Source organism: Myotis daubentonii, chromosome 12 (assembly GCF_963259705.1).
Source record: "Myotis daubentonii chromosome 12, mMyoDau2.1, whole genome shotgun sequence".
Taxonomy (NCBI): Eukaryota; Metazoa; Chordata; class Mammalia; order Chiroptera; family Vespertilionidae; genus Myotis; species Myotis daubentonii.
This window is the reverse complement of record NC_081851.1, coordinates 64,433,428-64,453,115: the sequence shown is the minus strand read 5'-3', so window position 1 is coordinate 64,453,115 and position 19,688 is coordinate 64,433,428. Positions and strand designations below refer to the sequence as shown.

The 19,688-nt window shown below is 40.8% G+C and overlaps 1 protein-coding gene across 14 annotated transcripts in view; it reads left to right on the top strand.

Moving 5' to 3' along the window:
* Window positions 1-19,688, top strand: part of LTBP1 (latent transforming growth factor beta binding protein 1) — a 342,667-nt gene that overhangs the window by 197,148 nt on the left and 125,831 nt on the right. For all 14 annotated transcript variants that reach the window (XM_059660163.1, XM_059660160.1, XM_059660158.1 and 11 more), the window contains 2 exons: window positions 2,078-2,180; window positions 5,966-6,037. In XM_059660163.1, the coding sequence (XP_059516146.1) occupies window positions 2,078-2,180; window positions 5,966-6,037 (175 nt within the window). The remainder of the gene's footprint in view (window positions 1-2,077; window positions 2,181-5,965; window positions 6,038-19,688) is intronic.

Genomic DNA, 19,688 nt, shown 5'->3' with positions numbered 1-19,688 from the left:
ATCCCTGTGACTGTGTTGTAACTACCAGTTTGTACTTCTCAATCCCTTCACCTTTTCTTAACGTGACCATTGTGTTCCTAGTCGTATGCCTGAGCATGGCTGCCTCGTCCTTCTTCCTTGCCTGGCATTTCACATGGCAGCCTCTGAGGTTAAACTGAAGGAGTCTGGGTGCTGCTTGAATCAGCCAGTCTGTGGGTTTCTTCTCTCAGGTTCTCCATTTGTCCATGTGTTCGCTCTCCCCTCTCTCTCTCACCATGTTCCAGCTTTGGAGAGTACACAACATCCTGCCAGAATCATTAAAAACCACAAACAAACACACAACTGATGGCTTCAAAGCTATGATGTAACTGAAAATTCATGAACTGGGCTGGGCCACCTCTGGTTTTGCTTTTCAATTTGGTCACTTAGCGCCTCAGTCGGAGTGCAGCATGCCCGGGCCCGTGGGAGAGAAGACGTCCCTGGAGGCTGCCAGGTGACCGTGTCCACTCCCTGCTGCCTTTGGAAGGCACACCACCTGCCCGACTTGCTGCCACAGTGTCCTGCTCGCCGGCCTCTGTGCATTGGCTGATTTCCATTGCTTTTCATAGAGCCACTGCTCGCCTGGGTGGATGGCAACTGGTCCCTCCCTCCCTCCCTTCTTTCCTCCCTCCTTCCCTCCCTCTCTCCCTCCCTCGAGCATTTATTGAGCATTTGCGATATGCACTGTGCACTGGAATATAAAGGTAAATAAGATTCGTCCACATTCAAATAAAACACATTGCAGAGACTGTGGGACTGTGAGAAAAGTGCCGGAGGAAAGAGGAGGGAGGAACTTGCTAAAACTGAGGAGACCTGAGGCTTCCCGTGATGGTTACTCAGAGTTGGGGCTCGTGAGATAAGAAAGTTTCTCCGGGCAAAGGAAAAAGGGAGGGCCATCAGAAAGAGAAGGCACAGCTTTCGGAAAGACAGCTTAGAAACCTGTCGTCTTTTTAGGATGCCTGAAGCATGGGTGTAGAGAGGTGAAGGGGGGCAGAGAGAAAGTCAGAAAAGCTGTCTTAGGCAGGAATAGGAAGGACCTTCTTTGTCAGGCCAGGGCGTTTGCAGCCTTCAGACAGTGGGAGTCACTGCCGGTGTGTCATCCATGGAGGAATGTGATCAGATTTGTCTTTGGAAAGATGACTCTTGAAACCGCTAGAGGATTTTGTGGAGGCTGAGGCAGATGAAGGCCACGGACTGACCCCTGAGATGTGGGCTTAGCCTGCACAGTAGGGGTGGAGTAGTCCTCCCTGCCCAGGATCGGCACACAGAGCAGGGTCTGCTTTCCTAGACCTTCCCAACCTCACCGAGTTGGTCTCTCTTCAGACCCCTGCCTCTCAGCCTCCCTGACTTCCTGTGGCTGACCAAGGTCATGAGATGGATCTTTACAGTGGGCAGCTCCCGTTGGTCAGTGGCTTCCAGCCCTGCTCGTCTGCCTCCTGGTCTCGTATAGACCTGCCAGTGTCTTCCTAGCCTGGCTGACCTCCTGGGTCAGTCCGCTTGGCGGCCTGGCGCCTTCGCCGCTGCTGGAGCTGTGAGAGCTGATCGGGCTCAGCCAGTGAGCCTTTCGTGTATTGTCCTCTCTGTTCTTTCCCTGCCCGGGACCTGGCGTTATAGGGAGACCAACAGCCCCTTGTAGATGGGATCTGTGCCACATTCTCAAGGTTTACACACCTACCCTGCCCTTGGAGTGCTGTTTCCTGATGATCCTCTGATAGTTGAAACTAAAATTTTAAAGGTTTATATTGATCTTTTACATTTTCAGGTTCTATTAAGAGAAAAAAGGGGCTTGGAAGCGTAAGTTTTATAAAGCGCTCTGAACAGTGACAGATTCTGATAAGACTAACAATGCCAGAAAGCTCTAGAAATATGCCTGTTCAGTTCAGTGTGGTCTTAACTCCGTCCTGGTGTTCTGTTTTGAAGTTTTAGAGGTGTTTTCCCCCTCTCTAATTCTGTTGATAACCACATGACTGTTTTATCATGTGGCTGAAGCTCAGCAGTGCTCTAGAGTGGGGCGTCCTGCACTCAATTAACCTGCGTATTTCACACCCCATCATTGCAGTGCGGCAAAGCGCTCCCTGGCCTCTCCAAGCAGGAGGACTGCTGTGGAACCGTGGGGACCTCCTGGGGCTTTCACAAATGCCAGAAATGCCCCAAGAAGCCATGTAAGTGACATGTCCTCTTTCCTTTGAGCACATCTGTTTCCTTACGATCACTGTTTTAATGGTGGGACATTCAACTTTCAAAGAACTCTTACTGAATTGTAGAACATCGTGCAAAAATTTGCACCTCCAGAAACCTTACAGGTCTGAGAAAAGTTTTATACCCGTTCTGTGGGGTTCTTTTGTTTGTTTGTTTTGTTTTTTTTGGTGTGTGTGTGTTTTTTAAAAAATATATTTTTATTGATTTCAAAGAGGAAAGGAGAGGGAGAGATAGATAGGAACATCATTGATGAGAGAGAGTCATTGATCGGCCACCTCCTGCATGCCCCCTGCTCTGACAGGGAATCAAACCACAACCGCCTGGTTCACAGGTCGATGTCCAACCATCTGAGCCATCTGAGCCACTTTCTGGCCCCATTCTGGTTTTTTTTTTTAATACGTACAGTTATGAGTTGCCTCCTTCACTCAGATTGCATATTTTTAAAAAAGTCTTTTGAGAGGTGATAGACTAAATAAAACAGGGTCTCTTTTCTTAGGTGAAGAGAAAACAGGATAGCTTTTAAGATGATAATGACATGTTTCAAATCCTATAAAAAGTCAGTGCAGTTGTGATTTCTTAGGTTAAATTTTTTAAATGAAGTTTTTATTAACAGCCATAACTGCTGTTGTAGTTTTTGTTATGCTCTAACTTTCCAAAATTCACTTAAAAAGAAAAAAGCTCAAATGAAGAAATGATTGTAAAAAAGCAATTGATAGTAACTAGAACCCAGTACTCTCTCCTTTTCTTCTTACTTATGCTTCTGTACTGTCGCAGTTCTCCGTCACATGACTGTTGACACCCACCTGCTTTGATTATTCTATAAAATCTGTTCTTCGGAACCTATTGATTGGAATAAGTTCAGAATCACATCTTTCTGTTACCCTTTTCCCAAATATAGTTTTTATTTTTAGATTAATTAATTCCGGAAAACTGATTTTTAATACTTTTTTAGAAAAGCAAAGGTAACTTGTTTTAAGTGGAGTGTTTTTACACTTACTCATCTCGTTTTTGCCAAGGAAGGAAGTGATACTTTTCTCAGTCATCTTTTTTTGCTTTGTATAACTGAAGAGTTTTATAAGTTTTTTTAAAAAATATTTTACACTTCAAGGAATTTCCCATTTGCTTCAATTGAGTAATTTTTATTTGATTTGGTTGATATTCTCAAATGCTTTCGAAACCTCTCTGTTAAGTCTAGAATCTGCCACCTTGAAATCACTGTGGCTCCTTATGTCTGTCTTATAAACTATTCTCCCATCATAATAACTTGTTTTAAATAATTGTCTCTCATTTAGACTTCCTTATCTCTCAAACTTGTGTGTTTTCTAAATCTCCTAAAGTTAATTTCACTTAGTATCACTGTTCTGTTGACATTGCTGTCTTCTTTTAGAGGACCAATTTGTGGAAACAGCCACTGAATTTTCTAATAACTGTCATTTAGGGAAAATGTCACATAAATAAGGACATTGAGTACTGAAAGGATGTCCCCAGTGGACTTTCTAGGCTTATTCAAAAATGATGGCCAATGTGGATTTCCAGAAAGTGGGTTGAATGTGGTGGTCCCTCTTCACTGAAAGACCTATCTTTTGCTTAGTTTCTTCTCTCTTCTCTATTTTCCACACCCCAAAGTTGCAATCAGGGGTAACGGGAATCATAGTTTTTTGTTTTTTGCTTTTTTATCCCTAACTTCCACTCCTGACCTTTTGAATTGTGCCATCTAGGTGTAAATTCATCTACTTCATATGGTTTTGATAGCTCTATATTTTAATGTTGATAATAAGTTAGATAGAATGTGAAAGTACGTACAAAGTTGCTAACGCTTTTAACTAAAGGCTGATGAAATGAATTCACATGTTGACTCATTTAATTATAAAATTAAAGAGATTGATTCACTTGGGGATGGGCAGTGTGGATTATGAATGGAGTAAACCATTAGCATCTCGACATTCACTTCGTTTGTGCCTAAGTGACTCACTCCCAAGAAACACTCTGGGGGTCACATTCTTCCTGTGCCATTTAGAAACTTTCCTTTCCTGCGTTGGTACTACTCTGTAAATCATACCCCTTTTGGATGAGAACAGACTTCCCTTGGCTTTATATCCTATGGTTTTGTGTTCCATGTCTTTTTTTTTTTTTTTCACTCAAAATAGTCGAAACCTCAGTTTTCAAATGGCTTTTATTTAATGTTTGAAGTTTTTGTTTAGCCACATACAAAAATACCTTTCACTGTGGATCAGTTTTTACTGTGAAACTTTAAATTTGCAGGTGACTTCCTTAAATAGTCTGTAATCTATTAAAAAATGTACGTAGCGTGAGCAAGTCGCTTGTCCCTTAAGAGATTTTAGAAGAAAATCTAAGCTTAGGAAGACTTCAGGAGATCCTTTGCTCCGCCCCCTGCCTTTGCCTCTCTCTTGCCTTTGAACAGTTCACAGACAGAGCGCCCACAATCTCTGCAGGCAGTCTGCTCCACAGGCTTTGCTTATGGGCGAGGACTAGACGTTCAGTCAAGGAGGTAAACGGGGCCGCTCCCCCCACGCGGACCTCTCCCTTCTCTTTCCTCACTAATCTCAGATTCCTCACTCTATCCATTTTCTAGCATTTGAAGGATCTGAAGATGGGGGGAAATATGGCAATGAAAGAAAGTGAAGGAGGAGAGGAACAACACTAGTACATGTTCACCCTGTCCATTAGTGCTGAGAATGCAAAATAATTTTGTTTTCCAGAAGATTTATTTTTTACTTCAGCTTTCCTTTTTTACTCCTTCTTCAGGCCTTTTTAGTAGCCTAACCTATTTTGATTAGGGCCCGTTTCCTATTGTTCATTATCTTTTTAATAAAGAATACTTTATTTCAGGAAAGAACAGTGACGTGCCATTGAGTGAGTGCTTTATCAGGCACTGTTGCAGGCATTTGCATACAATATCTCTAAACTCCACAACAACCCTGCCGTGGTCCATAGAGGTGATATTCTCATTGCGCGGAGTTGCCATTTGGAGCCCAGGAAGCTTTGTTTCCCAAGATCGCAGATCTATTGCAGGGCAGAACCTAGGTCTCCGTGGTTCCGGAAATGACGCTATTTCAACCATGGTTTCACTTTACAGTGTCAGATTTCAGCGAGTAGGGTTTTGGTAAATGGGTGACTGCAGCATTCATATCGTTGATGAGTTTTCCGAGTGATAAATCCATACAACTGATCCCAGCTTCTTCTCCTCACCTCCTGTTCTTTTCAGATTTCATATTAGTAAGAATCAGCTTACACGACCCTGCAATTAAGGCGAGCATATGATTCATTGTGTAAACTGGGGCACTTTTGAGAGTGCAGTGGAGTGCTGTTCATGAACTTTGCTAGAACACCAGGCATAACTCAGGAGTGTCCCGGGCAGACTAGCTTGTAGTCACCCAAACCCACAATAAGAAAATTCAAGCGCCTGTAGCAGTCATTGAGGAGGAAGCGATCCTTTGTAATATAAATAAGGAATAACTGGAATAAAATATAAAAGTCTTATGATTCTCTCATTTAACATAATCAGCATTTACTGACAAATAATTGAGACTATATCTAATGCAAAATATGAGTATACTGACAAACAAGGATAATGTGAAATAAATTAGTACTATATACATTGAATTAGTATCTTAGAAATGAGTAAGACCACTAATGCCTTAAGTGGCTCTGGTTATCACATATAATAGTTTAGGATTGTAAGAATTGAAACTAAGTACATAACAAAGAATTATTTCTTCTCTTACAGCTTATCATGGATATAACCAAATGATGGAATGTCTACAAGGCTATAAGAGGGTTAACAACACCTTTTGTCAAGGTAAGGTTAACCGAACTCATTGGGATGGACTCAACAGTAGTTTTGGCTTTTATTTTTTTTATTTTTTAAAATATATTTTATTAATTTTTTTATAGAGAGGAAGGGAGAGGGATAGAGAGTCAGAAACATCGATGAGAGAGAAACATTGATCAGCTGCCTCCTGCATGCCCCCCACTGGGGATGTGCCCGCAACCAAGGCACATGCCCTTGACTGGAATCGAACCTGGGACCCTTCAGTCCTCAGGCCGACGGTCTATCCACTGAGCCAAACTGGTCAGGGCTAGTTTTGGCTTTTTAGAAACCTGAGTTGTTTGGCCACGTTTTGCTCATTAGCCCAGCAGGTGAGGTTATACATTGACCCACCTCTTGCTCACTCCATTTAGCTATGTGGAAATATAGGGGTGTAGTGTACAGTTGCTAGAACAGTTTCATTACCATGTAAACTTTATGGAACTTTCTTTCATTCTATTAATTTGCAATGAAATCCATAGGAGATTGGATTACATTATGGATTGCTTAGTGGTCTCCATGCTAGTCACCTTCCATCCATGCATGGGCGCATGCTTGTGTACACATGAGCACATGCATGTGTATACATGAGCACATGCATGTACCTCGCAGTACTACTTCTTTGCTGACACATGATTGGGCAGCAGGGTTCCCTTTTTGTTCTCAGAGTGTTGCTGGCCACCTTGAAGTGTCCAGGTGTTAAATATCAGAGTGAACACACATTAGCCAGGTAGTAGGGAAAACTAGGTAGCTAACTGTGACAGGTCCTGAGTGCTTTCGCTCACTTTATTTTGAACCCACAGCAGAATTGTACAAGCAGGGAGAGCCTCAAAGGTCATTTAGCCCAGTGTCAACACTTTGCAAACGAAGGACGTTGAAATTCAGGCTGGTTAAGCGGCTTTCCTGTGGCTGAATATGTAGAGCTGAGCTGTAACTCAGGTGTCTTAATACCGAGTTTAGTGCCCATTTAGGATAACACATTCTGTTTGTTATTTTGTGGGGTGTGCAGTTAATGCTCCTAATATCCCCTTACGTGTCCAGGATGAAAATGTTGCTATTAGTTACTGGACTGTGCGTACATTGAAATAAACAGAAACAGCTTCCAGGAGACTTATTGAACCAAAATCCATGTCAGAAATGTAGCATATGTCTCCGACTTGTGGTCTGGGGCTCTGTATCCTTGACCATGTGTTTATAAGACAGTAGATTAAAGTAATGTTATAAATTATAGAAATGGCTCATGTCAAAGAAATATCATAATTAACTGAGAATTTTCTCGAGTAAAGTATTCCATACTGCATCTGTGTAGCTTTTCTGATTTGTAGAGCTTTCACTGACTTAAATAATTTTTTTTGAAATGCACATACCATGTTTTTAAAAATATTTTGCCTTAAAATATTATAAGCCCTTGTCATATGAAGGAATTTTTGGAAAGTTAGAATTACTGATCAAGGAGAGGATGTCCAAGACACTTTTTGAAGAATGTCTGCGAACCTCAGTGACACAGGAATAGTGGATTGATCAACATTATGTATGAGTCAGCAGAATTTAAGATATTGAAAGATTGTATTAAATGGATGAAAGATGGAATTAATTGGAAGGAAGAATGAGTAGGTTAAATAAATGAATAGATGGCTAAATGTATATACTATAGTGTAAATCAAGTTATAATTTCACAGATTTGGTTAAAAAATCTCTATGAAAAGCCCAACCCTGTTTTAGGATGCATTAGTAGACGCAGAATGAGCAGGGCATTAAAAGTAATGACCTTGCACTCTGTCAGTCAGACTGAATTTGGGGTTTGGGTATTCGTGTTCATTATCTTTTGACTAATAAGGTCAACCAAGTTCGTGAAGGGACTCAAAACCTGAGAGTGTTTAGTGTGGAAAAGTGCAGACCAAAGACAAATATAATGGCTAATTTATAAACATGCCTTAAATGTTTGTAAATGTGCCTTTAAGTGTTTGATTAACTATCTTACAAACAAGACTTTCATGAGTTGCTTCAAAAGCCAAAGTCAATAGAATGGAGCTACAAGGAGGCATATTTAGAACTACAAGTAATCTCTGCTATGGAATAGCATTCCCCAGGCCTTGTACTGAAATGCCTTTGGAAATGCCTTCCTGCACATAGACGTGACCCAACAGATACTTAACTATTGGCCAGGATGCTTTAGAGAATTTCTATCCTGTGCAGTAGATTAGATGATTCTGTGGGTACACCCCAGTTCTCTCATGCCGTCATTACTCTGTCTCCTGGGGTAGAGGCTGTGCATGAGAAGAAAGAAGCGACATCTTGGTCTGTCACACAAGTTTTAGCCCCTAGGCATGTGGTTTCCTGAAGTCTCCTCTGTGATTAAGCCTGTCTTCTTGCTCCATTGGACTGTAGACTGCGGAGGGTCCTTATTTATCCTTCACCCTCCTAATCCTCCATGGCTAATTATTAGAAAGGCTCAAGAGTGACAGATGCTCCTAACTTTTCTGAGTGTTAAATGACGAAGAATAGGAATGTTTTTCGGGGAGTGGGATAGGATTTAGACATTATTAATCCCAATTAGAAACTGAAGCATAGAGAGAATAACTTTCCTAAGGTTACACATATGAAAAGAGGCCCAGCCAGGATTGAACTTCCAAACCACTTGTTTCTATGTGCAGTATGGCCCCCCTTTGCCATGTATACATATATATCTGTTAAGTATTACTGATGTGAATACTCACTAATTGGAACAGAAGATAAGCCATGTGTGCTGAACTTAATAGAAGTCAAAGCAGTTAACATTGATAGGGTTTTGTTTAATAGCAAAGGATGATTATCTGATATTCCTTCTCCTGGCTGGTTCAAGGTTCTAAGAGTTCGTAGTTATCAAAATACTGTCGAAATGGAAGTGGAAATTTGCAGGTAACCACTTGCTATCTCATTTCACAAATTAGAATGGAGAACCTTTTAAACAGTACTTGCTTGAGGGTTTTTCCCCCTCTCCTGGTGTGGCTGGTATGAAGTGGCCCTTCGCAAAGTTTGTTCACACTGAGCATATTAAATGGTCATTTGCACTGATGGTCAGTAACACCACATCCTGGCTTATGTTTGTTTCAGGAGGATATTTGCAAAAACGCTGTTATACTTTTTGGCACGGATTCTAGACTTAAGTATCACAGAAAGCTCTATTTCACGGTGCCTCAAGAAGCCACCGCTAAATTACACTAGAACATTGACTCCTAAAATATTATGATTTCATTCCGCATAATCTGTTAAAATTGCTTCTGAGAGAAGGGCTTAATTTCACTCCCTTTGTGATGTGATTGGTCAGTGAAACGAAACAGAACTTTCTCACGTTACATACATACCCTCCGTTTTCCTAGAGCCTTGAAGCTTTTTGGTTCTGTTACCCTGCAGTTTTCAAAAGGAGCCCATTCAGCATCTAATTACTTCTGCATTCCACATTGTTCCTGCAGTCTCACGTCTTCTCGGCTTACCAAGCACATTTAAAATTAAAGTGATTAATACCTAGAATGACATTATTTCCTCCAATGATACAACTTGCACTAATGTGCACTCAGTAACAAAGAACCAACTGTGCCCGAGTTAATCTGAGGAGCTTTCAAATAATTGCCCTCAAAGTTGGGTGTTTTGTGGTGTGTTTTTTTTCTTCTCTCTAGCGGGACTGCAATTATCTTTTCAGAGGAATGATTTATTACATATACACACATGGAGCTCTCAAACCTGCCCTCAACATTTTGGAGTTGTTATCATTTGCTTTGTTTCTCATAACAAACAATGCAGTTCTATTTCCTGGTGGATCGAGAGCGTCATTTGTCATTCCATGACTGCTACAGGTCTGATATTGAACGAGAATTAAATGAAATAATATATCACGGTGATGATGACAATAGGAACCTTATATGCTCATACTACTTTACTCAAAAGCTAAGTTTCCCCCCAAATTTTGAATACTCTCCCTTATCCGTAACTGGTGTGAGATGAGTTATTAAATTAGGTGTAAGTCTAAGTTTTAAAAGTAGAATTTATTTCTGAAAGTATTTGGGGTTTGATCTGTTTAGTAAAATCTTTTATTAAAAGCAAATATCTCTGTTTCGATTTATTGAAATCACTTACGTGATGCATGAGTGTTTAGGTATAAAATCAGCTTAGTAGTATTTTCTACATTTTTGCATGTATCCAGGTGCTGTGGGCAATGCCACAATAAACAACTAGATGGCATCTACACTTTTATAATCCAGTGTATGTATATTCCATTTTCATAGATAATCTTGAGAACTTTTAAAAATACTCACTACTACACCAACATTAATTGGCACGGGGCGCCTGAGCTGCAGACCAAGGATATGTAATGAATGATGAATTAGACATCGTTCCTGCCCTTGGATCTAGTGTAACTAAATAAGTTTGAATCAGCAGCATGTAATTTGCTTTATTCACTGTCCCAACTAGCTGGGTTTTAGCTGGCTCCCGGGGAGCCCATTAAAGCAAATATGAGAGAGCTGTCCGCATAACTTTCTTTTGGCGTCACTTTATTACAGTGGTTATTACACTTCAATATAACACATTTCCAAAACAGATACAGTAGGCACAATAACACTCATTACCACAACTTCCCCTGTAAGGTTCCTTCCAGATAGCTCTTCAAAGTGCATCTGAAATTGAATTTTATTTGGCCTATAGGAAAGATGATGCACGTTGTTTTCAAGGGCATATCTCTGTGTCATGAAATGAGACTCGCCGGTCTTGATTAATATTCCAGATAAGTAAACTATTCATGGGACATTTGGGTTATGAAGGGTTTGCCTGGGTTTTAGCTTGCATCTCAGACTTCTTAATGATTCCCAGAAAAATTGGTTGTGACTGCAGTAGGGTGGGCACATGAAGACTGGTCTTTGAGTGTCTTGAGAAGTCTAGAAAGTGCAGTGAGTCCCTCAAGAAATCCTACTTGGCTGGAGAAGAGAATGTGGCCTGTGGCATGTGCTGGGTTAACACGGACTGTGGCATGTGCTGGGTTAACACGGACAGGTACGGTAAGATGAAGTGCTTTGTAACTTTAAGGCAAGGCTCCTATGATTGATTACATGTACCATGTACAGTAGGTAGATCAGGCTTTGTGATGCATGCTGGGAAAACAGTTGCACTTCTTTTAACGTGGAAATGTCCAAAGACCATTTATGACAACTCACATATTTGGATTTGTGGCTTAGATAAGAGTCATCACTTCATAATTATTTCTGAAGGTATAATGTAAATATAGAAAGGTGTGTTTTTTCCATACAGTGATTAGGTATATGAACTTACTGACATTTTATCAATTTTTGCACTCAGCATGGTTTCTTTTATATCCCATGTTTTCTTTCTGGGTTCTTGTTTTCTTTTGAGGTAGGCTTGCAAGATAAAATACAGGAAAGCAAGTTAAATTTGAATTTCAGATAATTTGGGGGCATAGTTATACTAAAATGCATTCGTTGTGTACCTGAAATTCAAATTTAACTGGGTGTCCTGTATTTTTATTTGCTAACTGTATATTTTTTACATTGGATTCTTTAATATTTCTTTCAATGAGACTCGCTGAGAAGTGTGAATTTTATATGTCTGAAAACTCCTTTATCTGTCTGAAAACTCCTTTATTTTGAGCTCATTTTATGGGACTTGTCAGGTATACAATTATAGATTAACAGGTTTTCAACAATAATTTTGATTGTTATACCAATGTCATCTGACTCTTCTACCTTTTATACTTTCTTTGTAGATAATCTGTCTTTTCTCTCTTTTGAGATGGGCTCTTAATTTTTCATCTTCTCTAGTTTTATCATGATGTGTCTCCACATGTTTTTATCTGGATTTTACACAGTTGACAGTACATCGTCAGTCTGAAGAGTCATGTTTTTCCTCAAATTTGAAAAATTTGGAATATGGTGTTAAGCTAATGTGTATATATTGTAAACTTTTTTTTTTTTTTAGTATATCTAAAAGCTTTTCAGGAAAAAGCTTAAAATCATACCATCTGTTATCCACAGGTAGTTTCTTTACCTGTTATACGTAAGCAATCTATCAACATAAACTTATTGACCACCTGCCATTCATACACTTACTCATTCGTGTTACAGACATTTTAATGATGCCATAAGTAGGGACACTCTCTGAGCAGTATAGTGTAATTGAACTCTTACCCTTATGAATTGCTGTTCTCACACAGTTAGAAAATCAAGGTAGCATGTCATAAGCCCTTTATGAACTGAATTAAATACTATACAATTTCAGAGGAAACATCAATGATGAGAGGGAATCATTGATTGGCTGCCTCCTGCACACACCTTACTGGGTTTTGAGCCCACATCCCGGGCATGTGCCCTTGACTGGAATCGAACCCGGGACCTTTCAGTTCACAGGGCAGGCCGACACTCTATCCACTGAGCCAAACCAGCCAGGGCCACAGATGCTATTTAAAAAACATATTCCTTTAAAAATCACACTGTCTTTTCTATTTATAAAATTCTTACCTGTTGCTTAAAATTGAGAAATGAGAGAAACATATAAAGGGGAAACATGAAAATTACCATCATCTCCTACAAAAATTGATACATTTTGCTAGATTTCATGCCAATCTCCATCCTATATAATAAAGATGTAATGTGCAGATGGTCGTTACATAACAACCACCCGATCAGATCACGGATCAGCAAGAGGGTGGGGCAGGGAGCTACAAGCAGGCGGTGGAAAGCTACAGGAGAGGGCAGGGCAGCAAGCTATGAGGGGGGCGCGGGGGAGTTACAGGAGGGTGGGGCAGCGGGCGGGGAGCTACTGGCGCACAGATTCGTGCGCAGGGCTACTCGTATACACTTGAAATTTCCTGGGCAGCTGTGCAAACTATTTTTTACTTTATATGTTATACTTTTTGATGTTCAAAATTATTGTAATGCTGGCGTGGGATCCCAGTTAATGGCTAATGCATTTACCCATTCCCGTAAGGTTGGATTTCAGACTGGTTTGTATTTTTCCCTATTATATGGAATGCTGTCAGGGCGTGGCCATGAACCTTTATGTGACCTTATGACTATGCTCAGTACCTCTATGGGACCCTATGACTATGCTGTTTTCCAAGCTTCACTTCATCCTGTGCCAATTTCCTTTAGAAGAGGATGTACCATTTCCCTTCCCACTCTCAGTACAGCACCCACTGACCATGTCCTTCCCCTCCTTCCTGATTTCATTCTCTTTACAAATTGGAAAACAGCAAAGGGGCCGTTAAATAGTATCTTTTCCTTCTCCAAGGCCCTAGACCTGGGGTGGGGAACGTCTGGCCCCCTGTATCATTTGGTCTGGCCCTGCCAAGGCAACCGCAGGCAGGACTCAAAATTCAATAAATCTAGGAGCTTTTTTCATGGCAACATAATTTTTAAGTTGATAATTTTGTGTGACCTGTGAATGATGTTATAAATATCCAAATGGCCCTTGGCAGAAAAAAGGTTCCCCACCCCTGCCCTAGACATTTCTATGTAGGCTTTCCCAGTTATTTTATATTAAATAGGGCTTTATCTTAAAATAATTCACCTGCCAACATGGCACATTCCTGGGGAGGCCTGTTCGGAATCCCTTCACAGTGCTATCTCTAAAGTTCCCTTCAGTTCCATTATCAGTGGGGAATCAATTGTTTGTTTCTTTCTCAGGAATATGGAATATAAAATAGGGAATATGGTTATGAGAGTAATGTAGGTGTAAAGACGAAACTTAGAATCCATTGTTCTTGCTATATATTTGGGAAATAATAGTAGAACATCAATGGGTATAAACTAAGACTGAAGTCAACCAGGCTTGATCATTTATTTCTTCAAGACACTTAAAAATGGCCGAAACCGGTTTGGCTCAGTGGATAGAGCGTCGGCCTGCGGACTGAAAGGTCCCAGGTTCGATTCCGGTCAAGGGCATGTGCCTGGGTTGTGGGCATATCCCCAGTGGGAGATGTGCAGGAGGCGGCTGATCGATGTTTCTCTCTCATCGATGTTTCTAACTCTCTATCTCTCTCCCTTCCTCTCTGTAAAAAATCAATAAAATATATATTTAAAAAAAAAAAGACACTTAAAAATGTTTAAATTTCTTTTTATTAGCCTACTGGATGGATATTCTGACACTGCTCTGCTGTATTTAGTGATTTAATCCCAGAAACTGGGGGATACTTAATGTGAGGTCGAATCATGTTTTACAATGGTCAGTGGCTAAGAGGGAATTAATAGACGTTTCCCTTGTTTGAAGGGGTTATCTTACTGTTCGAGGCCTCTTCTTGAAACTCCTGCTGCCATTTCTAGTTTAAATAGGCATGTTCTTCTCAGTTAGAATATAAATAATTCTGATCTGGACCTGTGTATCACATTTCAACAATTAAAAATCAATTTGGGACCCATTCCTCTTTATTTTAGAATCACTTTCTGGTGTGCCCTCTTACCATGCTCAAATCACTGGAATGGGATTCAAAAAGGAAATGTCTGTTCATTTTATTCACTTTTCTTCAGGAAGGACAGTGGTGAAGTGAGTCACTAGCACCTTATATTTTCCAGTAGCTCTTTGACTTTCATCTCCGGGGGCTGTAAAATCAATGGGAGAAGCCATGATAAATTCATGTTACTATGAATGTTTCAAGGAGAAATTAATGCAGTATTTGTAGACTAGAGGCAGAAATCCAAGACCAACAGAGATGTGTGTGTGTGCCATTAGCATCTTCCATGTGTAGTACACATGTATCAAGAAATAAATACAGCTGTTCTCTGGGTTCTGATCATTCTTTTATCATGTTACCCTGAAAAGAGAAGAATTAGAAGGAACGGACAATGGCTCACTTCCTCTTATGATTGAATCTATCATTTTATAATGATGGGATAATTACTGGTCAGTAAGGAGGCTCTGGTTGCAGTCAAAGCAAATATTACCATGAAGAGACCTGTACAGTAGTTGCAGGGCCAGCCCCAGAGAGAACATTTTAGGGATGTTGATAGATGGTATGCAAAAATGGGTCCCATGGCCAAGTGTGTGGAACATACCAAGTTAACAAACAACAACAAAAAACAGGAGTCCATGTGCTTGTGTTTGTAGAATACACAGTGTTTCTCAAACATATTTTGCTACAGAACCCTTCTTTTAGCAGAATCCTAACAAAGTAGTTTGTGTAAACTACTTTGGGTAAAATTGCGGTAGAATGTTGCCCTTCAAACATTTTTTCTCTCACTTATCTCCTACAGTAATTTTGAAAAACTTACATTTTTAAAGCTGACATCTACATTTTTTCCATCAAAAATTGAATGGACGCAGTAGATTTATGTGTGATGTATTTATATTAGATATTGTGCTTTAAACATATGTTTATCAAAACCTCAGAGCTGCAGAGTTGGCTTATTCGGTTTACAAATAATGTCTGCTGTCCAACCTAATTGGCAAAGCAGGCCTTCCTCCTCCTCCTCCTCCTCCTCCTCCTCCTCCTCCTCCTCCTCCACCTCCTCCTCCTCCTCCTCCCCCCCTCCTCCCCCTCCTCCTCCTCCCCCCCTCCTCCCCCTCTTAATGTATTTTTATTGATTTCAGAGAAGAAGGGAGAGGGAGAAAGAGATAGAAACATCAATGATGAGAGAGAGAGAGTCATTGATAGGCTGCCTCCTGCATCCCCCACACTGGGGATTGAGGCTGCAACCCAGGCATGTGCCCTGACCAGGAATCAAACCATGACCTTCTGGTTCATAGGTTGATGCTCAACCACTGAGCCATGCCAGCTGGACGAAGCCAGCCCTTTTTATGAAACAAATCAGATGTATTCCTTTTTCTGTGGCTCTCCCTCTGGAGGGATATATTTGTCAATGGTTCATTTGTTTGGTGCCTTTGAGAATTTTACACTGTAGGGCAATGCACATAGAAAACAGAAATTACGAATGGGCAAGAGATGACTTGACTTTGTAAAGAGGAAGAAGACATGGAGTCAAGGAGAGAGAGGAGAGGAAGATGGGCAGATGTGTTCTTAGGCAAATCACTCAGAAAAGGAAAATCGAAAGACCCAAGATCTAAAATTTGATTCCCTTAGAAGTGTCCATGCAGGTGTGTACCCTGTGGAATATTGTTACCTGACTTCAGGGGCATGTGTACCTGATGTGCAGCTGCTTCTGTGGAAGTTTAAGAAATGCATAATCCATTCTCCCTTTGGAGAACGAATTCCTCCTTTAGCTAAAGTAAGTGATCCCTATTCAAGAGCCGAATGGTTTGTCTGGCTAGGGAAAGAATTTACCTCCAGAGATATTTCTTTCTGCTTTCAAGGAGAAGTTACATTCCTAAATTGCTTGATGGGATGTCTGTCCATCAGCAAACTCTGAATATGCACACAGTGGCATCATCAGAAAGCTTCATATTTCACACAGCACAAAGATCTTCATGTACTGTTCTCACCTTGGGCCTAATTCCTGTTGATTCCTGGACATGTCTCATTTCCTGTATGAACTTGCGTCACTAAAAAGGCAGTAAATTATTAAAACACACAGGATACATAAAAGGGTGTTTATTTCCCATAAAGGCACTTATGTTATTTATAATATATTATCCATAAACGTCACATTTTTTCCACCTTGGCAACTGGCAGAGTATTTTGAAGTTGGAGTGTTTAAGCGAGAAGTAATCATGGGGAGTATCTGCTTCAGCCCCTTTGTGTTACAAGAGAGAAACCCTAGATTGACAAATTAAGTGACTTGTTTGAGCTAACAATTCAGCATCCTGGGTAGACCAAAACTGGATTGTAGTGGGATAGTTCTCCCATTAAATTTCCCCACTCACCCTTAATTATTTAAAAAAAATATGATCTTAAACAAAATTATCTCTAGCAGGCAGAAATAATTATTGTGTGGCTCACCATTCAGAATTGCTATGAAGTTCCTTGAAGCAGGGTGTGCCATACAAATATAAAGGATGGTGGTGAGGGTTGTTGACGCACTAGATTGTTATTTCATTCCCTAGTACTGGAATCGGAAGGCTGTGTTATATTAGGTTATTGAATGAGTCTCTGGTTATGCATTTTCCTAACTACTCAACCCCACACTCAGGGATTTGGGGGACCCAGTCTGTGTTTTGCTTTCAGCTGAGCCTCCCATCTGTCCTATGGCTCAAACACAGTCTCAGAGACAGCAAGTGACTTTCCAGTTGTAAAACATACAGTTGAGTCAAGTGAAGGAAACCCGTCAAGTCCTCACATGTAACCAGCACCCACCCCCACCCCATCATCTTCCTCAGACAATGGTGCCTTTTGCATGTACAGACCCTTATTTCCATCACCTCCGTGTGAGTTTCTCAGTGAGGACATTGCCATTTTGGCAGAACAATTCTTTGTCAAGGGAGACATAACCACACTTTTAGAAAGTTCTGCTTCTCAGTGTCTACCCCTGTGTTTTCCCAGTCCTTGTGACAACCCAACATGTCCCCTAGGCCAGCGGTCGCCAACCTTCCAGACCTCATGGACCACCAGTGGTCTATGGCGACCACTGCCTGAGGTGGTCAGACACCCTCCCTTTTGAGAATCACGGGGTGAACCTCCCTGAGCTAAAAGGGAAGCCATCTCATCAACCCAGAACTTTCCTATCAATATTTACATTTGAGAAGAGAACTTTTTTTCAATCCAAATGGCTAATAAATACATGAGAAGGAAGCCTAAGTTGAAACCTTAATCACACTACCCTTCTTTAAGAATGACTAAAATGAAAGAGACTGACAATGTTTGACAAGGATGTGGAGTAATTGGTACCAGAAATGGAAATTGGCATAGTCACTTTGGACAAGTATTTGACAGTATTTATCAAAGTAAACATGGGCATTCTCTAGTGACACAGAAATCCAACGTCTAGATACAGATACGAGAATAATGAGTACCCAGGTTTACCGAAAGACACATATGCCAATGGTCACAGGAGCGTTGTTAAGGATAGCCAAAAACTGGCATGAATAAATTAATTTTGATAGCTTCACACAATAAAATATAATATAGCAGTAACAACATTGATGAATCTCACAGATGTAATAATAAATGAAAAAGTCACACCAGAGATCATATACAATATGATTGCCTTTATGTGAAGTTCACAAACAGGCAGGTCTAATCAATGGTGATAGAAGTCAGAGTAGTAGTGACCTGTGGGGGCAGAGATGTTGACTGGGAAGAGGCATGAAGGAGCCTTCTCAGGCAATAAACATGTTCTAGGTGGTGGTTACATAGTGCATGCACACACACACGTACACATTGATGCATGCATATACACTCACAATATGTATATGTAAAATTCATCTAGTTTGATATACTTTTCTGTACATACATTTTTTTTAAAGTCGGAAATTTAATTTCTAATTTATGGTGCTTTAAAGAATATGATAAAGATAAATTGAGGCAGCTGAAGGAAATGGGAGTTTTTCCGGAAGCTGTGAAAGTGTGTCATGAAGAAAGGGTCATGCTTCTGGGTTACTGAGGCCAAAATTAGGGAGTTGGTGTGGCCGGTGCTGGTGGCACTAGCTGATTAGTGATAGCAGGAAAAGGGAGGGCTTTACACGATTCCCCTTCCGCATGCATTTTCCCATTCATTCCCGTCTATAGCCATAGTTCTGGTGGTTGTTTATAAGTCTTAATTCCTGTCCTCCACTCTCATGGCATCATGGCTGAGGCAATGGGCAATGATAAGGAGAGTCAAAGAGGGCATAGGCAGTGGTCATGCACCAGGTGTTTAAATATCGGGGCAAAACCCCTTCCCTGTAACCTCCAGCCCGCAGGGAGGCTGGGACGGATGTTAAAGAAGCAAGGGGAGATTCTGGGTCCCTGGAGGCGAACCAGGAATGTGTGGTGGTGCAGCCAGTGAATAGGAGGAGAGGCCACTCAGAGAAAGAGGAAGGCCGGTCATTGCACCTCAGTGGGGACATGAGCAGAACGGAAGAGAGGAGGCTTTGTCCAGCCTTCTTGACCACAGCTGACTCGTCTCCCAACTTGAGGTTTAATTTGGGACATACGATAGGGCCTTTGCTCATACCATGTAAGCCCCAACTGGACTTGGCACTCTTTCTGGTCCTTCACGGTGATTTTCCTAAGAAGAATGATTTACAGGGCAGTATTGTTAATTATATGCTGTGCATGAATGTGTATTTCCGCCCAACACACTGTGATAAGGAATAAGACGGTCAGGTGCTGGGCCTTATGCTGCGCCATAAGGTGTAATCTGGCTGACCAGTTTCCAGCCGGACCCGAGTTGGGATGCTGTAGAGCTGATACAACAAATGTTTTATTTTGTCACTTGAATGTCACTGAAAAAATGTATTTTGTCACTAAAATGAAATTAAAAACTGCACGTGTTGGATAAACTGTGGCTGTATAGATATCTATGGCTACTTAGAATAGGAACTACAAGCAAATACTGGTTTATTGAGGGCTGCATGTGCCTTCTTAAGTGACAGTTCTGCTAGTAACATTTTGCTGCCAATGTGTTGTTATAATTTAGAAAATTGATATTTTGGGATCCTTAATAAAAGCTTTATTAGAATTAATGATAGAAGGAAATGAGTATTATTTAAGAAGGAAATGCTAATAGCCAAGTCTGTTAACCATTGAGCTTCGTACACCAAGATACAAATGACTGCTAATTTTGAA